Source organism: Drosophila takahashii, chromosome X (assembly GCF_030179915.1).
Source record: "Drosophila takahashii strain IR98-3 E-12201 chromosome X, DtakHiC1v2, whole genome shotgun sequence".
NCBI classification, from domain to species: Eukaryota; Metazoa; Arthropoda; class Insecta; order Diptera; family Drosophilidae; genus Drosophila; species Drosophila takahashii.
In genome coordinates this window covers 19623886-19646056 of record NC_091683.1, presented here as the reverse complement: position 1 = coordinate 19646056, position 22171 = coordinate 19623886, and the positions used below count along the sequence as shown (strand labels likewise).

At 39.3% G+C, this 22171-nt stretch overlaps 2 protein-coding genes across 2 annotated transcripts; one reads left to right on the top strand and one right to left on the bottom strand.

Moving 5' to 3' along the window:
- Window positions 1-37: 37 nt before the first annotated feature.
- Window positions 38-16607, top strand: LOC108057241 (uncharacterized). The gene is made up of 7 exons (XM_044396191.2): window positions 38-69; window positions 149-412; window positions 11053-11086; window positions 12343-12526; window positions 13259-13407; window positions 13512-14385; window positions 15343-16607. Exons 1-7 carry the CDS (start codon window positions 38-40, stop codon window positions 16203-16205), a joined length of 2400 nt encoding a protein of 799 aa, XP_044252126.1. The 3' UTR covers window positions 16206-16607.
- Window positions 16608-17955: 1348 nt separating this feature from the next.
- LOC108057240 (putative odorant receptor 19b) lies at window positions 17956-19783 on the bottom strand. The gene is made up of 3 exons (XM_017141414.2): window positions 19047-19783; window positions 18088-18448; window positions 17956-18027 (listed from the first exon to the last, which is right to left on the bottom strand). The coding sequence occupies exons 1-3, from the start codon at window positions 19781-19783 to the stop codon at window positions 17956-17958; spliced, it is 1170 nt and encodes a 389-aa protein (XP_016996903.2).
- Between the last annotated feature and the right edge of the window lie 2388 nt (window positions 19784-22171).

Sequence of the window (22171 nt, the reverse complement as noted above, 5' to 3'; positions counted from 1 at the left end):
GTGGAACGGTGGGATGTTGGGATGTAAGGATGTAGGGATGTTGGGGTGGCAGGATGCGGAGGATGCAAGGTGGCGAGTATCCCGGCCAAACTGACTGCTCGTGGCAATTATAAATTGTTGAAAATAATTTCATTAAATATGTAAAAAGGCGATGCGAAATAGAGGAGCGTATTAAAGGAGGGCAGGAGGATGTGTTCCGAACTACGTGCCAGCTATTAACTTTAACCTCTACAGGACCCAGGACCGAGGACCCACTCTCCAGGACACTCTATCTATCGTTCCGACCCTCGAACTTTGACTTCCACTTCCTGTGGCCTCGAAAAAAGTTCTCCACTTTCATATTTCCACTGCAGAATTGTGACGAAGATGCGATGCTAGTGATGCTGGTGATGCTGCTGCCCGGGAGCACTAAGTAACTTATTGGCCCGGGGGGAAGTCGGCTTTTGGACACATTCCATTTGCTTGCAAATTTAATGATTTCGCATAATGAAATTTCATTTTTGCCCTGCAATTGTTCATTTTACCTGGGTCCGCTGAGTGGTATTGCAGTCGCCTGCCATTAGGAGCCGACGCCATGCAGGAAATTAAGTTGGCAACCTAATGAACTCGGGCTGGACAGGGACACACAACTGAATTGAGTGGCTAAAAGTTCAGTCTGCACTCGGAGAAAATGCCAGCAGAAAATGATTCAAGCATCAATTTTCCATTCAATTGTTACTTGAGTTTTGTATACTTTTGTTTTTATTAACTCTAATTTTTGGTAGTATTGATAATATCATTAACCGAAATATGTATTAAACCTGAATTTATGAATAAAATTTGTTTTTAAATCAAGTAAATTAACAAGCACACACATTTGCAAATACCTTCTTTCTTTAAAATTAATTAGTACAGCATATACATATGTACGTTTGAACGAGCTAGAAAGGTAAAAATGGCATTACATATGAAATTGAAGCAAACATTAAAAAAAATTATGTACACAGAACAGAAGTAATACATTGAAGAAAAATTGTTTTATGGTAGCTATTGAAATACACTTGTATATATCTAAAACAAATGCACAGTAACAAGTTTTTCAACTTGAATTAAAAAAAAATTGAACTACAACAAAAACCAAAATATTTTTAAAAATAATATGAGTTTGTTTATGTTTTTAGTGCTTTCTTTCAGTGTATAGTGTACATGGCGTCCACACTTCCCCTATTTGTTTTCATTAAATTGTGCAATTATGCGGTCAAGTCAAAGAAGTGCACATGTGCCAAAAATAAATGAGAAATAAATTATTTGCAATTTCCATTACACAATTTGCCAGTATTTACGAGTATTTCATGGAAATTAAATTCATGAAAAATTCTAGGTCACCAAAGGGCCTTCCACTGGGATTTCCTTCGCCACTTAGCCGGCTCGTCGCATTCAACCAGCCACTCCCTTTCAACCGGAGCGAGCAAACAGTTGCTCATTTATTTCTTTGCCTTGTCGCGCTGCGCTTGAAACTCATTACTCATACCACACGTTGGCCATGTTCAAAAAAGGGCCAAGGGGCCAAAGGGGCGGCGTGTGCGTGAGTCACAAATTTGATTCACATGCGCTCCATTGGGTCGAAAGAATACGGAAACACTTGACTCATTTTAATAAAATAAAAGTAATGAGTCCTACCAAATTAAATCGCGGCCAATTAACTGGAAATCCTTTTAACACAATCCCTGATTTATTAAGATCATACAAAATTGTCATATCTTTTTTGAAACCATTTAATTTCGGAAATCCCAAAAATCTTCTATAAATATTTCTAAATTGTAACGATTAAAGGTTAAATTGTAAAAATTAAATTATTAAAAATAAAAACAAACATAGACCATCGTAAAAAAATGCAATATTTTGTTTGAAACCCTAATGGCAAAACTGATCTAAAAATATTACTAAATGGCAACGATTAAAGTTAAAATTAAATTAATTATCAAAAATAAAAATTACTCTCGTAAATAAAGTTATTACCGGAAATATGTGCCGGTACACTTGGGCAATTTTAATGGATGTTTAATCGTCTTGGAATTTCAATAATAATCTGTGCTGCGTGGGAGACCCAGTATCATCTTCCTCTTCCTGTCAAACAACAACCGACAATTTGACGCTTTAGTTGGTGCATAAGTGAAGTTGAAATACCGCCTTTCGATCAAAGGCAACGCAAAAAAAGTAACGAAAAATGAAAAACGAAGCAGTGGCAGTGGCAGTGGAAACGAAATTAGGCGTTGAACAAATAAAAAGTATGAAAAATGTGCAAATTAGCTTAAATTCGTTCACGCACGAATGAAACGAGACTCGGCGCTGAGTAGCTGGGCAGGCACTTGGTATTGGGGAAATGATATAATTGCTGGCGCAGGAAACTTAACTGACTGAGTGAGTGAGTGACTCAACTGAACTCAAAAAAGAAAAAAAAATGAAAAAGCAGGGGAAGCCGAGTAAAATGCAAAGTTGCCGCGCATGCTGCGAATGCCCCAAAGTGTTGCACACTTGACTGCCTCGAATGATGGGAGTGGAAATTCGAAGGGAGGATGGCTTACACGGTTTGCCACAGCAGCAGCAGCCGCCCAATTGCCAGCAGCAATTTCCACCCGCTTTTCCCACCCAGTGGGTGACTTTTCTGACTCCTTTCTTTTGTGGGCGTCAATTACAACCAGGCTCAGCTCACTATTCCCTTTTAATTTCCTGCCTGCCTGCCTGTTGTCGGCGTTGCTACTCAATGAGTGCTCCGTTTTTTAATGGACTTTTTAATGCACAGAAATAAAAGATGATATCAAACAATGATCTAAATGGATGTTAATAAATGGTAATGATAAAGGTTGGGCTGGGTGTATGCAAATGAATGTAGAGTTTAAAATAAAATTATCCAAAATACTAAATAGGTATTTTAGAACAAATTTCACAAATCGGAAAAAGAAATGAGTATTTTATTCGAAAAAGAAAATATAGAATAACATTTAAACTTGATATTGATTTTGTTGAAGTGTAAATGAGAATTTCAAAATGTATTACAGGAGTTGAAATTTGAGAAATAAAAAAAATAACTTTATAGACCGTTTTTTAACATGCATTTCCTAAAATACATTTTGTACACAGTAAAGAAAAAAGTCTGTATTTGCTTTCCATTAATTGGTTTATGGTTACTCAAATCCTTCTGAATCATGAATGCAATGCATCGGCACAATCAACCGTTTTTTTCGAAACCGAAGCTACTCAAGGCATCTATTCGATTTTAATTCCACTTCTGTTTCTTACATCTGGAAATATTTGCATGTACAATGCGGTTGGTTGTCTATTGCACGAAAATTTATGCGGGTACATGATTTTTCAGGAGCACTGAACAAAAAAAAAGACGCCCGTTACTTACCGAAAGGCCATTCCTTCGAATCGGAGGCATTCTTTCGGACCGTAATAAGCTTTACAGCTTATGGAGGTCCTGAATGACCGAGCGCCTCGATAAAGCCAGAAGGAACCAAGCCAGATGCAGCGACTACATGGCACCAATTGCAGGCACTTCTTGGGAACTTGCTTACTTATTCATGGCATGGCTCCTATTCGAAGCTTGCCAATTGCCGTTATTCCAGGGGAAATGTACTCGGTAGCCATGAAAGACCGGGGTATATCGGCCCAATGCAAAATTTATATAATATCTATAGAGGGTTAACCACTGGGAGCTATAGCTAATATAATATTTTTTATGAAGATAAAGTTTTCAGGAATTTTTCTAAAATTAATAATCTTAATAATATAATATATCTTAACTTCTAGGAAAATAGAATGAGGGCTACCCTGAACAATAAGTTAAATAAATACCTAAATATTTTTTTAATAACCTGAATGATCTCTGCTATTGAAAAAAACAGTATAAATATTTAAAATTATATAATAATAATTTTTTATATTTTAAATTTAAGAAGCTTACTGCCAGTTACAAGCTTTGAGCAACTTTTTAGTACTTTTAAAGAATCATACACATTTAATCGATTACTTTTTGAGTAATTTGTTGCACTAGTAAGCAGCTCAAGGCATACAACACCTTCTTGAGCAGGACAAATAATACCAAGTACCTAATAGCTAATATAATATTTTTTATGAAGATAAAGTTTTTAGGAATTTTTATAAAATTAATAATATTAATAATATAATATATCTTAACTTCTAGGAAAATAGAATGAGGGCTACCCTGAACAATAAGTTAAATAAATACCTAAATATTTTTTTAATAACCTGAATGATCTCTGCTATTGAAAAAAACAGTATAAATATTTAAAATTATATAATAATAAATTTTTATATTTTAAATTTAAGAAGCTTACTGCCAGTTACAAGCTTTGAGCAACTTTATAGTACTTTTAAAGAATCATACACATTTAATCGATTACTTTTTGAGTAATTTGTTGCACTAGTAAGCAGCTCAAGGCATACAACACCTTCTTGAGCAGGACAAATAATACCAAGTACCTAATAGTCCAGAAGCATTTATTTTTGTTTTTTTTTTGTTTTTCTTGCCTGGGTTACATGCAACCAAAGCCCGGAGTGTCCTGCATTCCTTGTCGTTCGCCGGATACGGACGCCGATAGCGGAAATTATACTATCTGCTAACTGGTTTCGTAATGTTTACTTGGCCCTCCACTCCATCGTCCGTCGCCCATCGCCCATCGTCCACCTCGGAATGCATCCACAAAATATTCAGTGAACAAATCGACGCTCGGCCAGCAATTGCATTTAAAGAGTTTTTCATTTGACTGAGCAATTTTCTTTTTATTTTAGTTGCCACAAGGATTGGCGTTGGTTGGGATTTTTGAAGAGTGGTAAGGGGGGTGGGGAAGGGACAGGGACTGGGGCTATCGGGGGTTTATTAGGCAACCTTTTCTGTGCATTTGGCATTTTGGTAGCTCACCGCTTTCGGTTTTGCTCTAATGGCAAAGCGATCTCTCTCAGAAAAGGCGCACTGTCAGTTACAGGTTTTTGTGATTTATACTAAGATAAATGTCATGTTTGTTCATTTGTTAGCCGTGTTTGTTTATTCATATGTCTGCTGTGTGTTTGGTTTGCGGCGCTTTGCGAACGCTTGAATGCGTTTCCACATAGCTAAATTCAAGCCAGGTCCTGGTCCGAATCAACGGAATCCTGAATCCAGAATCCTTTATTTGCCCAGTGTCAGTGCTTTCAACCAAGAAGGAAGTTTTGATTGCGCGGATAACGAAGCTTGCACATTGTCTTTTTTCTGGTCGTCATTTTAAAGTTTTTACCATGCAATACTGGTAAAATTGATATTAAATAATGTAATTTTGCCGAATTCTCCCTTTTGAAGATGCTCTGACCTCGAATATACATATTTTTCTTTATTTTCTCCCCTCAAAATATCCCATCTTAACCGGCCTTCTTCTTCGCCTGCCCCCTTTCTGTATTTTGTATTTGATTAAATTAGTTGTCAGCTTGTATTCACTTTGTTTTCATTTTCATTCTTTCTAAACTTTTTCTGTTGGCCTGTTTTATTGTTGGCTCTGTTGCTATTGCTGTTTCTGCCGCTACTTGGATGTTTGTAGTGCGTATTCCCTTGCCCAATTAAACGCTTTTTTCCAGCCGCCCACAAAAACAGCAGCAGCCCCAGCAGCAGCAGCAGCAACAACAAAATGTTTTTTGATTAAAATTAAAGAAAGTTTCTGGCCTGGTTTAAAAGTCAAGAGAATCAAAGGGGGCTGGGGAACACGAGTTGTGGGTGGCTGGGCGGCCAAGAGGGAGTGACAACAAGTGGCCAAGGACACAATATATCGCGTTGAATGCATGATAAGCTGCGTAAGCAAAAAAAATCCAAAAAGGAAGGCTACGCAAAATACAGAGGAAACTCTGGTGATCCCATATTTAGCGTTGATTGCGACGCTCAGAAAAGAAATCGATAAAAATTTAAATTATATGCTTCTACTCTTGAAAATATCATTTATTACATATTTCTGAATTTCGAATTAAATTTTTTCAAAATCAAACAAAATAAGCTGCTCAAGGGAACGATCGGAAAATAAATGCTATATGATAATAATAAAATCTTTTTAGTTCTTAATGAGATTAATTTTTAAATAAGTAGAAATTTTCTGGTATCAAAACCCAAGCTTTGGCTTGCCAAAATTAGCTCCCTGTCTAAATTCTTATTAATTAATTAAATACATTTTATATTTTAGTGTACAATACTGCAAGAACCGTAAAGAGTAATGACTTCCCGGTGATTTCCCGGAAATAAGATTAGCCAAAGTTCACCTTAAGGAATCTAAACTGTAGACGGAAGTGTGCTGTGCAAATAACAAAAAAAAAACATATAACTTAAATCGGCGGCCTCAACGATGTGAGCCACTGTCACAGCCACAGTTTGGCAACAGAAATTGGCATCGTTTCAATGCAGCGCGAACTTATTTAAAGTCAACTGCTGCGTTTAAAACAGCGCCGGAATCGCGCTCGTTTCGCCTTAGTACAAGTAAGTTGAGCACAAACACAGACCGCAAGCTAAATTACGTGGCAGATTCAAATGAGCATTTGAAGCATTTCCATGGAAAACTTTTTTCGCCTCCCCGTGTATCTGCAAGTGTGTGTGCGCGTTTTTCTTTTTTTTTCTCTCGTCAGCGCGGAAATTGTAATGAATAATTTAGCTTTTAACTGTTCGGGGAGCTGAAACGGGCCAAGTTAGGTGGCCCGAGGTGGGAAGTTGGCTGGGTAGCTGGGCGGCTAGCTGGGGAGCTTGGGAGTTCGGGATTCCGGAGGAGGTGGCACGCAATCTGGTTTGGATGGCCAATGTGGTTGGGTTTAGTTTTTGGCCTGGCTCGGTTGCGTTGACAACCACTTTGAGTCGGAGGCTGAGAGTCTGGCCAGAGGAATCGCTTGCCCCAAGCAAATTTCGGAGTCCCCCCCCTCTTTAAACCGAATCCGAATTCTGCGCACCAAAAAGATATATGGCCATAGGAAGACCATAGCACTCGCACACAATTCACGACTGCACTTGGGCGGCTTCAATATAGTTTGTTTTATAGCGAACATATGTCTCTTTATTTCCGAAGAATATGTAAGGAAGGAAAATGGATTGAAAATACAATCTAATGTCACATTGTATTTTTGGCGAAATGAATATAATTTTGAAAATTATAATTTCACAATATATTCTAGATTTTATATTATTATAAATTATAATATTAATATAATATATACATACAATGTATTATATTACATCTTGTAATTGAAAAATAGTCAATCATATTTAAGATATTTCTATGAGCTTTGATTTCTTTTTAAATAATATTGGTATATACATTGCTGCTGTATTTCAATTAATAAAATGGAATCCAGACAATTTTCTAAGATATTTTAGGTCAACGGGTAAAAAGTTGTATTTCAGAGCATTAATTAAAAATCATTACATTGCACTTTTTACCTCTGCTAACTAAATTACGCTGTAAATTCCTTATTTTGGGGACAAATATATTTAAGAAATATTTAGTAGACTTTGTCGCAGTACAAAGCCAAATATACACAGAAAAACGATTGTCAAAAGATTAGATTGATATGAGCAGGTCAATTTTAAATTATTTAATAGAAGTAGTGTAGTTCTTTGAGGCCGCTCTTTACTGACACAACACTCCATTTCACTCCATAATAACCAGCAGATCAACGGAAGAGCCAAAAGAAGGCTAGTAGTGCACTTGTCGAGCCAAAGTCCATCGAAACCAGTTGAATGGGGTGTTTTTGCGTTGTGTGTTTTTTTTAAGATTGGGGACTGGGATCCCACCTGGCTGCGGATCTCAATTTCTGGCTGCATTTCACCCAAAATGCGACAGCCCGAGGTGCATTTCCGTGAAAATAATTGGCGCTGGCCGATGGTTGATGGTAGATGTTAGATGGACGATGGACGATGGCCGATGGCTTTGCACGCTTCCTTTTGGGGCTTTGATAACCAGTTTTGCGTTGGTTTAGCTGGCCGCACTGATTTAGTTTCGACTGTGCATTGGATTGGATTGCATAAGTCCGATTGCCAACGCATCGCTGTTTCCTGGCCCGATGTGTGTACATACCTGTACCGCCTCCAGTTTCCAGTTATCAGTTTTCAGCTTTCAGCCTCCCCTAATTAGTTTCTGGAATGCTCTGCGTCTGCCCATAAATTATGTGGAATCGCAAATGAGCAAATGACAAACTGGCGACACAATCCATTCGCGATTTGATACCGCCCGGAATTATCGGGTTCGTGGCGGCCTCAGGTTGCAACGGTCAGTCAGCAGAACTCGTTTGTGCACTCATCTATAATTTGGCTTCCATTCGATACCATTCTGATTCAGATTCTCATTCTGATTCTGATTCTGTTCTACAAACTGCAAACTGCAAATGGAGCGGGTGGCAAATTAAAATATTTCATTATAAAGCTGATGCAATTATTTGTGTCAGAAAATTGGTTCGGTTTTGTGCTGTTGTGCTGCAATTCGATTAGGTTAGATTTCAGCGCGATTCGATTACACACTCCTTTTTCCTAATTATTTCATGTTTTAATTTTTAATTATGCGATTTTCGCTGGGAGCCCAGACTTTAATCAGTCGCTAATGCGGCCAGCAAACGTCCATTTAAAGTAATTTTTCTGTCTTTAAAATTGAAATCCTAATTTTATAGTTTGCCTATATTTTTACCATTAGCTTTAGAGTTCAATTTGGCCTAAAATAATAATCACTCACTTGGAAGAACTTCCATTTAAACGTTGGTCAATGTTGGACCCTCAAATACCAAAAAATCAAATACGAAGATATTAGGAAATATTGTCTTTTAAGCTCTGCTAGCCCCCCATTTAATATTTCATATTACACCAAAGGCAATTTGTGGTGAATATACATAAAACGAGAAAAGTAGAGAGAAACTCAATATGCTGAAAGTGAAAAAGTTTGCTCCGTTTGATTTCAGCACAATATTCGCACTGAAGCACATCATCAGATGCTTTTCATCCGGGCCAAAAGCCAACCTTTCGAACCAACAAACTTGCTAAACAAAAACTAACCATGCATGAGAAACCGCTTTTTCGCCCATCTCCACCTCCATCTCTACTGCCCCCATATCATCATCGTTGGCACTACTAATTATAACACTTTCCTGTCCGAACGAAAGAACAATTAAATGGATGTTACCAGGCTCAGGACGAAGGGGATGTGGATGTGAATTCCGAGAAGAATGGGGGACTTTTAACTTCTGTACTCCGGTCCCAAAAACCTGAAACTCTGGAACGAAGAGAACTTTTAACTTGCCGCACACATTTTATGTCCGACTGCAAATTGGGGGACTTTTATTTGACATGGCATGGGCATTTTTTGGACAGAAACAGCTGAAGGTAGACGTTTTGGGGGCGGAATGTTAGTGTTGTTATGTGTGCTATTGCTAAAGTAACAGTTAAGTTTTATGGAAAGCCACTTGATTTTATTAGAAGCGCTCGTAAAATCATCGTCCGTTGTAAACGGTTCGTTCAACAACGGAAATGGCCAGGACCAGACCAGGCCAGACATCCACATCCACATCCACACCCAGTGGACTTGGCAAATGGAAGGACGTGGTCGGTGCAGGTCAGGACAGGACCTGTAATGCAAATACAAACTCCTAATGAGTGCAAGCTAATCCCACTTGAGGGAAACAAAGAGAAGGCAGCGAGAAGTGGCACTTAATGTAATGTGAGGAATTAGTACTATTTTAATAGAACTAAAAGTTCTCGAGCTAAGCGTTATCGATTCGCGTTAGGAGAGAAGAGCGAAAAATATTGAAAGGCTTGCCAGTTAGCAACTAGTATTTGGACCTCCTTTACTTAATATCAATAATATAATATAAAATATGGTATTAATGAATGCTTTATTTAAAGTGCGTAATTTAGAAAAGGAGACCTCTTAAAAGTGTTATTTGGGATTTATCGATCACCTTACTTCCAATCCCCAATTGCAATATAAAAACTAAAATTTAAAAAAAAACTAGTATTTAAAAAAATAAATGATTACTGTAGCAAATTACAAATTTGGATAATTGGCGCCCCCGGGTGGACTTAAAGTTGAAAAGTGCGTATTTTAGAGAGAGTGACCTCTTGAATGTGTTATTTGGTATGTATCGATCCCCATACTTCCGATCCCCGCTTGCTATATAAAAACTAGTATTTAAAAGAATAAATGATTATTGTAGCTTTACAAATTTGGACATTTGGCGCCCCCGGGTGGACTCAAAGTGGATAAGTGCGTATTTTAGAGAGGGGGGCCTCATGAAAGAGGTTTTTGGGACTTATCGATCCTTTTACTTCCGATCCCCGACGGCAAGTGGCAAGTGGGCGGTGGATGGGTGTCGATGACGCAAGCCAAATTGGAGCGGTGAATCTGCAGCTGAGAATGACCAACGGAATGGAAATGGCCAGAGCAAAGCAATCGGTTAATGGCCGTGATTGTGCTCCACAAATGGTGGTGCTCAGCTGGATTGGATCGCAGATCGCGGCGACACCACAAGGTGCTTGCCCCCAACGGTGGCAAGTTGCTAGTTGCAAGCGGCAAGCTGCATGTGCCGCCTGGTGGCCAGTTTCCAGCTGCAAGCTTAAAGGCGGCAATCCCAAGCGCCGACTATAAAACGGCGCAAAGCTGGCGAACCAATTTCACTCTCACTTTGTTGGCCAACACGCGAGCTAGCGATTTAAGCCGCCACAGTAAAATCGCGAGCGACACCGGCGCGTTTACTTAACCACAATAGCAGCAAAAACAGCAACAGCAACAACAACAAGAACATCCGTCTGCATTGAACAAACAAATAACCGTGAAAAGTGTTTATAAATTTGTTTGTTTTAGTTTTTTTCCTTTTTTGTTTTGGTTTGCCGCTTTTGTTGTGTTGGCCCGCCACACGAATCGAATTTTAATTGAGTGACAGAAGGAAACCAAATTAAAACGAAAACGAAAAAAGTGAACACACAATATAAATTATATATATATTGTATATTTACCCATATTTATATACACGTGTGTATATGGAATATATTGGTTTGAATAAATAAAGCACCAGCACAACTGGAATAATGCCTCTCATACGGGTAAATAATGCAAAATAGGATTAAGCCCATATAATTGAAATCGAACTCACTGAAAGTTGGCAATCAAATATTGATAATGATATAAATCAGCGCCTATTTTGATTATTTCCACTTGATTGCTTGCCATCGCGGCCAGTCGACAGATAATCGAAGGGAGATAATTTTGAAAAATGTGAAAAATGTGCATCGCTAGCAAGCATTTATTATTCATTAAATTTAACAAAACCCCTTTTTGTAACGCGAATGACAATAAATGTACCATTTAGTGGGACATTACATCAATAACATGGAGTAAACTCAATTCAATTTGTTTTAAGGTAGGAGATGATAGGATGCTTCCGTTATAATAAGTGTTGCTTGATGATATAGTACATTTTTATTGCCTTAAAAAAACTGTGAAATTGAGAAAAATATATTGGCTGTTAAATTGGAATTATCCCCCTATTCATAAACTCAAAAAGTTTCATTATTCAGTGGCTTTTTAAATCGGAAATAATTTATGTTTAATATAGATAGATTGCATTTCAAGTTTCGTTTGCTTTTTAATTTTTGTTATTATTCGTTTTTTACTAAAATACATAGTTGATGTAGTGGGTTCATAAAGTCACTGACTCGACCTCGTACAATTATGCCATCATAGATGAAACCATCCATTCAAGCCAATTGGAGTAACTAACCACCATAAAGCTGCCCAAACCGTTTCTCATCTCAAAAGATCAGATCAGATTTATCGCATACATATGAGTAATAACCGTAAACGGATTACCATAGGCTCGAACATTACAACATTCAACATTCAATGGGTTGGATGGTGGATGGGGTATGGAATGGTATATGAGATGGTATTCGCTGCTATGCTATGCAGCTTATTAATAATTACCTTTATGCCAGGTTCATTGTACATACATCGCTTGGCTTAATTACGAGTATTAGTTATTAATCGCGTGTGCAGTGGAATAATAAAAACAATAATGTGTGACAAGAGCGGAAAACAATTGCACTTCGGTGGATAACATTTTTATAATTGCATATAAATCAATTTAATTAAATTATTATTATGGATATTATGGATTGCAGTGCAAATATTTTTAATCAAGAGCGTTTTTCCGACACTTAATGCACTAAATTAACTAAGAGGAATCCAAAGCGAAATGAGAATGACGAACTTATTGAGTTGATTTCGCTTTAAGTTGATTTCAATTTCGATTTCATTTCGATTTGCTCTTATTTGCTTATTTTTTTCCACCAATGTCCAGGTATTCGCCGCAATCGTCTGCTGTTGCCTTTTGGCGACTGGCAGCAGTCAAGGAGAGGAGATCGAAGCGATATCCACCAAGGCCGCGGACAAGGTCGAGGCCATAGCCACCACCAAGTTGACCCCCAGCATTGTGGAGGACACCAAAAGCAAGACGGAGAAGCGCGACTCATCGGATCAGACAGGTGAAGATAGAACATAAATGTTTTTTATTTATAATAAAAAAAAAACAATGGAAATATTAAATTTTACTATTTTTAGTTAATTAAAGAATTTCAACTTTGATTTTAACACAAAATTCTTTTTCACTACACTAAAAACTGCTAATAAGCTCTATCTTATTTATAATATGTTAACATTAAATCAAAACATATATCTTTATTTTAAATCTCAAATATGGATATTTAACATTATCTATATCTTTATAAGTTTTCATTACACTTCAAAATTGCTTCAAATAAATGCGACCTGCATTGTAACTAATCCTTTTTACCTTTATTCTGTTATTTAAATATATATTATATTTTTGTATATATTTGAAATATTAAATACGCCATTTGGAACTTAATTTCCAGATATTTATTTTTACTATTAAATTTTTTTATCAATACCCAAACCTAGCTTTTTCATTTCCTTAGCAAGAAAGTTCTCAGAAAATTTGAGCTAAAATCTGTTAACAAATTGTCCTATGCTTCTACTACATATATTTTTTTTTCCATTGAAAATGGTCAAAAAGGTGAAATTTTTCAATTATAAAGCTCACAGTGAACAGTATCTTAATACTAACATTTCTGCACATAAATCACTTTAAACCACTCAATATGGGCAGCTCTAACTCAATAGTAACCACTTCAAGTGGAGCCACAGAGTGATTTCCTGTATTTATGGTGCCTCACCGCAAATTTACCACCCCACAGGTGGGCCGTACTTGAGCCTGTCGAGCAAGGACCCTCCGTTCCGACCGATCTACCCGCCCAGCAGCCACTTTGAGTCGCCGGAGCCGCCGACGCCCATCTTCGGACCCACCACACTGCGCTACACGGCAGCGGAGGCAGCACCACCACAGGTATGCAGCATGCAAAGCAAAGCTGGCAATGCAATGCCGAAACCGCAGAGCACAGTGCATTTAATTACCGTTGAACCACCATCATCTCTCCTTACTCCGAAAAGGCTTTCTACGGCCAGAGGGCGCCACCGCAGCAGCACCGCTTCAGCTTCGCAGCGCCACCGCCGCAAGTGGAACCCTATCAGCGGCAAGTCGCGTTTAAGCCAGCTGCCGCCTCGCCGCAGCCTCAGCCACAGTCGATTTTCAATTACGGCGAACTGGAGCCGGAGGTGGGTGCCACCGCACCGCTGACCCACCACCAGCGCAACCACCAGCCCAGTCAGCATTCCAAGTATCTGCAGCAGCCGCCGCCGCCGCAACAGCAGAAGTTGCAGCAGCGCATTCAGTACATCATCGCCATACCGCTGTCGTACATGCGGCAGTTGCAACAGCAGCAACAGTTGCAGCAACAGCAGCAGCAATTCCTCTTTTCACCACCACCACCCACCACCAGCAGCAGCAGCAGTTCCACCAGCACTAGCACCACCAGCAGCACGGCACCACCCTCGGCACCATCGCAACCACCGCCCACTGGCACGAGACACTCGCCGGTGGTGCAGCTGCTGGGTCCGCTGGCCCGCGACCATCAGGGTCAGTACAAGCCCTACTACCAATCGGATGCAGCGAGTGCACCACTGGCTGGACCCACGGCACCGCTGATCCACCAGCCCTACCTGCAAATCCCCACCAGCCTACTCATGGCCGCCGCCCAGCAGCTGCAGCAGCACCACTACCAACAGCAGCAGCCTCAGCCTGTCTACGCCAAGGTCGCTGCACCACCCGCACCACCCACCTACCAGCCCGCCCAGCTCATCTACCAGCCCCAGGCGCACCACCATCCGCAGCCACAGATCCAGCTGCAACTGCAACGCATCTTCCTGCAACAACCGCAGCCACAGCAGTCCACCATCTACGCCGAACAGCCGGGTCCACTGTATGGTAAGCAATCCAGTAAGACCTCCATGGATTCCCCTAGATACCACTGAAAGAAAAATAATATTATTCCTAATACATCATCAATTCCATTTGATATTACCATGCTTGGGTATATAAAGTACCTACAATCTAACTTTATAACAGTTAACAGGCGTAATAGAGTTGTCGATTTAATTCTGAAAAAATTATCGATTAAATCGATTTAAAGTCGAAAACAAACAAATTTAAAATTAATATTATCATGCTTAGGTATATAAAGTACAATCTGATTTTAAAACAGTTAACAGGTGTAATAGAGCTGCAAACTATTCTACTTTTTGTGAATCAATTCTTTTCGATTGAATTCTTAAAAAAAAGATCGATTAAATCGATTAAAAAATTAAAACAAAAGGAAGAACAAACAAATTGATGGGAAACCCAGAAATTTAGACATCGATTTCGAATTCATTACTTTACTTGAGTTATATAATATTACTTTAAAATAATATTTTCGCTTATTTAAAAAAATTCGATTTTTTCACTCATCCAAAAACCGCTATTAAATCGGGTTTAAAATCAAATTGTTAAATGTAACATCGAAAAAATATTGTTAAGTCATAATATAATTTTATTTATTCATCAGCAGCCTCGAGTTATTGGCAAATTAATTTTTTTTAGATTTTCATAATAGTATTTAAGGTTATGTCACCGGTCAATATCAATCAAGTGTGGCTTGTGCCCATGCCTCCAGTACTATTCCGTTTATTTGAGCTCTCTATTCGCTGTCTGTTTGAACTCAATTCGTTTGGGGCCAACTGTACCCCGTTTATGGTCAGTAAATCGGTGACAGGGGCAATTAGCGAGCGTAATGTAACTGACTGTCAAAGTGCTTGGGGCGTGGGATTAAGCCGGGGAATCAGAGTCACAATCAGAATCAGAATCAGATGACTGTAACCCATTTGTTTTCCTTGCGCCTTTCAGCGTATCCGCTGCAGCAGCAGCAACACCAGCAGCAACAGCAATACCAGAAGCCGCACCAGCAACAGTCCTTGAAACAGTCGCAGCAGCAACACAAATACACGCCTGCAGCGCCAACGGCACCGACAGCATTGACAACATCAACAACGAGCACGGCGGCAACACAAGAGGCAGCAGCAGCAGCGACAGCAACAGCAACATCCCATGCAGCAGCAACAGCAACACGTCAACAACACTTGCCCCTGGTGCACTACAATCCCATTTACGTGCAGGCGCCCCCCGAGCAGCAGCAACATCAGCAACATCAGCAGCAACTGCAGCAGCATCAATTTGCCATATTGCCACGTTTTAGCAATAATAACCCCAAGGCCGTGTACAACATGGCCCACGAATCGGGGGCTCCCATTCACGTGGTCAGATTGTCGCCGGCAAATGGGCCGCCGATCCATCACTACCACCACTACCAGCCGGCGTTGCAGCCGCTTTATAGCCATGCCCCGCAGCAATATGTATCGTCCTATGGAGGAGGAACCGCCGAAGAAGCTGCAAAGTCGCCGCCGTCACCCGTTTCTGTTTCCGTTTCCGGTTCGGGCTCTACTTCCCTTTTAGCCGGGCCCACGCCATCGCCCATGATGACCGCAGCCTCGCCGGCCATTATACCATATTTCAGCCATCCGGGTGCCGTGCATTATGGCACGCATTTGTATCACCCGGGAGCAGCAACAGCACTGGGTGCAACATCAGGGGGAGGGGGAGGAGTTGCAGGAGCACCAAGAGCAGCAGCTGCAGGACCAAAGCAACAGTCGACCGCAACAAGTGGGGGACAGCTGCCAGGTGACAGCAACAATATTGTGAAATATCCCTAAAGCGCTCAAAGCAACAATGACAGCAGCAACAGCAGCAATAGCAGCAGCAGCAACATCATCACCTAGCGCTAGGATGGCTTAGCTTTAAGCTCGATTTCACCACCACCACCAGCACCACCCACACATCCTTAACCTTTGTTTGGCCCTCCTATTTGTTATCCTTATCCGCTGTTTTGCTGCTCCTGTTTTTCGGTACGCTAATTACGTATTTTACTCGATTTCTAACCCCTTTTAAGCCCCATGCTCTTTGTTGTTATTATGCAAATCTGCTGCCTTCAAGTTTGCTTTTTCAACTTTTAATGAGTTTGCCCCGTGCTCCGTTCGGTTCGGTTTTTGTGTAAATATATTTAAGAAATTTTCCAATAGACTCGCCAAATAAACATTTGCCTAAGCCAACATATAAGTATGTTTCCACTGTTTTAGCCTTAGAACTCTCGTTATTTGTATTTTAATGTTACGTTTACATTTATGGAATTACGTTTTTTTTTTGTTGGTACACCTAATAAAAATTATACTCACTTCACAGAAGGTTTTTTCATTTTTTTAAAGATTCAGATGAATAATAAAGGAGATAAAAAATATAGTATCTGTGGTCTGTCTTATGCCAGCTTATTGTCGAGCCATTTAAATTGGCACTGATGGGCTACGCAATTATGCTGGGAATTTAATATTTAAGTACGCATTCAGTGCAATGACTACGAAAATGAATCACGCATCGGTTAAATCATTAATCTCATATCCATTAATTGACTTATATGGACTTTACCCATGCACAGTGGGCTAAATTTGATTATTTCTGGTATTTTTTAATGGGGAAAACAGAGAATCTGAAGTACTTTTGAGATAATCCAGAGCATATCTTGGCATTTATTGAATACAAATTACATTTTATTCATTTATACTAATAATACAAAAAATTCTTTAAAACTCTCCTGCAACCAAAACGTCTTGACATAAAAACCATAAAAAAATCCGAAATTCGGAAATAATATTTACAAATAGCTATTAAAGTTTACGAAAGAATTTCGTAAGTAATTTCAATAATTTTGTTGATTTTCCACACTGTGCAATGATCAGAACTCGAACCCAACCAAAGGCTCGAAACGAAAAAAAAAGAAAACAAGTTAAGCTCTGGCGTTCGCATAAATGCTATAAGTGTATTTTTGCGAATATGATAAGCTGAGTGGCACGCCCACTTTGGGGTGGCTTCAATTAAAATGTCTATTAAGGAACCCGCGTCTGTGTGTTTGTGTGTGCAGGTGTGGTCGTGTGGTGCAGCTGTCAGAGGAATCTGTGTTACTACAATTTCCGTTCAATTCATTTAATAATAAGCTTCTGCATTATGCAGCAATAATTAAAAGGCCAAGCGAAGTGAAAATCCCAATCCAGCAGCTTGGAAATGCAATAATTATGCAGAAAAAGTCTCGATTCGGTGGAAGGAATGGTGAGACAACAAACAATACATGTTTTATGGATCTCTCAGGATTTATCTCTTCTGCAACAAGTAGTTATTATCACTGGCAAAGAAAGTAAACAAAATAATTAGTTCACGTTGAAGTCGAAGCTTATTTGGTTCTTACAGGTATTCAACATCTTGAAAGTGCGGTTGTTAATCATATTTCTGTGGTCTTTGGCCTTTAAAGAGCTTCCTTTGTACAATGTTGGTCCTAAAAATCAATGTAAAGGATTATTCTATTAATTTTAGTATTTCTATTAAATAAAATAAATATTTTTTTAAATTTATTTTTAATTAGTTGTATTCCAGTGACGCTTTGCGCATTTCATTTAGCAAAGTAAGCATGGTGTAGGCTCCCTTGACCATCTGCAAAGTACATAATGTTATAAGTGATAGATTAAAAAAGATTTCAACAATAGCACATACCACCATAAAGGTCTTCATGCTGATGGGCACTATTATCCCGGAGACCAGGATCAGCGGCTTCTGGCAGCGCACGAGCATCAGGAGGAGGAGTCGCCGGAAGTGGACCGACTGGTCCAGCCAATTGCAGCTGTAGACCGCCGCCAGCAGACTCTCGCCCTCCCGGCAGAGGAGCTCCGCCGTGTAGCAGAGCAGCAGGGATTCCGTGGTGAAGGCCATCAGAAGAGACATCATGTTGGTGAACCTCATGATCCCCACTTCCTCGAAGAGCAGGAAGTAGGAGATGGTGCACTGGGCACAGGCTGTGCAGAAGAACTGCATGAAGCAGGTCATCGAAAGGGATCTCTCCAGCGATCTGAACAGACTGTAGTGATACATTTTATTAAATTATTATTATTTTTTATTAACTTATTCTTAAAGAATAAGAAAATCATGCGACAAAATGATAATCTCGAAGCAACGTTTTTTTATTATTTTTAAAAATATAAAAGTGATATTGCATTTCATCAGAACGAGTACCTTTTCCTATAAATTTTATTTTGCATGCAAATAAAGACATATTTTTAGAGTTACGGACATTTAGGATTTCGTAAAAAACAGAGGTTAATATATGTAGCTCTCTTATATAACGTACCATTTTCCTGCCCCTCAGAAAATCCGAAGTACAACTATTAGTTTCATATTCAATGTATTTGGTTTGATTTTTCTCGATTGCAGATCTAATTAAATTGATATTTTTTTAAAAACTTAGTTAATTTAAGGATTTGGAACTTTGATTTTATTATTTTTTTTATTTTTTATGAAATTAAAAAAGGCCCTAAGTAAATAGGACTGAAATCAGTTCAAATATGGTCTGCCTCGATGTTATAATAAAAATTAAATTTTTTGTAAATTTTCAGATATACTTATATTTTTACTAAATTTTAAAGAGCCTTAAAAAATTCTGATTTCCGCATACTCACTGCAAAATGATCTGATGGTCCTGTATATAGCCCAACAGGATGGCCTGCATGCGGTGCGCTGGGAGGGATTGACCGTGTCCCAATCTGGAGACTCGCAGGGCGAGCGCCTTGGTGTGGGCGCTGATCAGGATGAAGTAGGTGCACGGATAGGTGCTTAAATTGAGCACCACCATGGCCGTTTCTATCAGGGCGAAGGTGTGCAGGATGATGGTGGGCAGGTAGGCGGCGGTGGTGTCCTTCCAGTTCCACGGGATCCAGGAGGGATACATCAGCGTGGGTTCGCTGGCCAGGGAGATGTAAAAAACGCCGAGAACGACCACACCGACAACGGCGCGCAAAATGACGCGGAATATGAACTCCGCTGCGGCGACTCCCTCGCCGATAATCCGGAACTCCTCGGGGCAGCCCAGTCGGCCGTCCAGATACCGGAGCAACTGGTGGATGTGGAGCATCTCGTCGCGCTTCAAATAGACATTGATCACCTTCAGCATGTAGAGCGTGTGCGGCATGGCCACGCAAAGGCTCTCGCAGAAGGTCTCCAGCGAGTTGGACAGCAGGAAGTTCACCACGAAGGACACCCACATGCAGACGTGAAAGGCCAAATTCCAGGCTATCGAGTACGCCCTGTAGTGGCGACCCCACATGGTCGCCTTATCCGGCGGATGCAATCCAATCATCCGAAAGATGCGCCAATGGCTTACCAAAGCCCTCGTTGAATCCACTTCCACAATGGACATGGTTGTCCAGGTTTCTATAGGTTTCTCCAGGTTTCTTACTCCTCCTGAACTCAAACAGCTCCGACTGGCCCTTTTATAGCCAATCCATTAATCCACTCACCCGACTATCTATTCAGTCAGCCGCAAATTATGCAAATTGCTGCAAATTAGACCGAAAAAGTTTGGGAAAATGGCCACCACTTCACACCACTCGATTCCGAATCGAAGCACCCATTCCAGCAATTACAAGGGCAATAGTTTTTGAGAGCAGGCCCATCTGGACAGAGAATAAGCATATATATATTTAAGTCGTCCTTCTATCAAGATTAACGCCACTGAACTACCAAGGAAAAGATTTTGATAAAAAGGTTTCTGGGTATTTATTTTGAGTATAAACAATTTTAAAGCAAATAAAAATATGTTAATTATATAATTAAGCAGATTGTGAAGTCTCTTTCCTTAGGATTCTACTTGCCGTCATCTCGATTACCGAACATGGCTAGATCGACCTGCCAAATAAGGCTTACATGTGTAGCTTCTATAATTCTAAAGATCCAGGTGTACGAACATAGACGGACATACAAAGTGCTTTCCCACTACTTAGTACAGTATACGTCGTTGATTACACGTAGATTTCAGACGATTTTAATAAAATTTTAAATAAGATGATGCCCAAAATAATCAAACATTTTAAATAATATACATTGTTGAAAAGACTTTCTTTAAAAAAAATTTTATTTTTAAAATATACTTCATTGATAAAGACTAACCCGGTCCCAAGTTCAAAGGGGCAACCTTCCCCTTTCCCTGAATATATTTCAAACCCGTTTTGACTCACCGCAAATAAGCCCTTTCCAGTTTGGTTTATTTTCACTTGGAAAGGTATCCAAAGGCAATTTTGAGACAGAGAGAGGGTGGATGATTGCTCGCAGGTGGTGTGTATTCAAATTAATAATGCCAAATTGATTATAAAACATTTGTCAATGGCAATCTGTTGGGGAATGACCCGTCCAAGGGAAGAATAGACCTCCCAAAAACACACGCACACACACGGAGTAAGGCACCATGATTGAATATGATTGATATTGGGTGGTATAAATTATGAACAACAACTGAGCAGGAGGATAGGAACCCAGGCCGACCTGATCCATCAGGGCAACCTGTCGCGACCTTGGCCATCCAGAAAAAAAAACAAAAAAGAGCTGCGTTAGCCAAAAGATTTGTACGCCAAGATGGCATAATTAAATTGGCCAACGAACAGGTGCCATCGGTCGTCAGGTGAATTCCCATTCAATTACGGCCAATTGGTCCTCTTCCCTGAACGAAACTTTGCAATTGTCGGTCGAATCTAGAATATTCGCATATCGATTCGATGCGAGGCTAATGCGATTCAATTTAGAGCATTTCATTTGCAAATTGCTGGCCAAATCGTCGGTTCATTATCTTATAGCCATAGGTCAAACCATCTCGATTATTTATTCCGTTCGGTGCCCACGCAGCCAAATGTCAAGATTCATTTTAATTGATTCTTGATTCCAGTGCAGTTTTGTTTGTATTTATTGCGGGTTCTTTGAAATCAATTTGATATGAAGAGGTTTTTGATTAGTATTTCAATTCTTTCAATATATTTTATTTTAACGAATTTACCTTAAATTGTATGAAAAAAACATTTGTTGTCTAAAATAAATCGAAAACTTGCTATTCATTTATTTCGGCTTTTGCTTGGCCGGCCGACGGAAATGAGCGATTTAATTCTCAATTTCCGACTGCTTTTAGATTGGAACGTATGCAAATTTCTTGAGTTAATTAAATGTGTAATATGATATGAAATGATAATCATATTATACTCATAGTATACCCAAAACAAATTGAAACGATATAAAATTAACAAAAACGGGATTCAAAATGACCATATTCAATATTTCACGCAGTAATTTATAATGGACATCCGTTGCGAATAAGAAGGCTGTAATTTAGTTAAAGAAATGTTAATCGAAATTAAATTTAAAAAAAATTAATTTTTTTAGTTTATAAAAACTGTAAAATAAAAAATTGTAAAACAATTTATACAAGGTATGTAGACCTTAATATTTTTATTTTTTTAAGTTACTTTACCATAGGAGGATTATTTAAACAGAGGAACCCCGATATCGTTTGAGCTGCTATTTAACGCTACTTTGTTTTAGGTTTTTTTGTTGTTTTTGCATATCCTGGTCATATAAATGACCTGTCTATTGTCAATTTCTCCGTTCTCAATCAAGTTCCCTCCAATTCATAGCTGTTTATACATAGTAAGTAGGAATCATCCCACAGCACTCGGATGCAGCGGCCCACGCAGAAACTGGAACTGAGCTTCAGCTATCAAAGCCGGCATGGCCAAACCGAAGCAAAGTCGTCAAGTACGCGCTT

Coding starts and splice junctions, on each gene's coding strand:
- LOC108057241 (XM_044396191.2), top strand. CDS start 38: ATGTTGGGGTGGCAGGATGCGGAGGATGCAAG. Junction 413..11,052: donor CTGCTGCCCGGGAGCACTAA/GTAACTTATTGG, acceptor GAATAAATAAAG/CACCAGCACAACTGGAATAA. Junction 14,386..15,342: donor ACAGCCGGGTCCACTGTATG/GTAAGCAATCCA, acceptor TGCGCCTTTCAG/CGTATCCGCTGCAGCAGCAG.
- LOC108057240 (XM_017141414.2), bottom strand. CDS start 19,783: ATGTCCATTGTGGAAGTGGATTCAACGAGGGCTTTGGTAAGCCATTGG. Junction 18,449..19,046: donor GACCATCAGATCATTTTGCA/GTGAGTATGCGG, acceptor GTATCACTACAG/TCTGTTCAGATCGCTGGAGA. Junction 18,028..18,087: donor GCATGAAGACCTTTATGGTG/GTATGTGCTATT, acceptor TGTACTTTGCAG/ATGGTCAAGGGAGCCTACAC.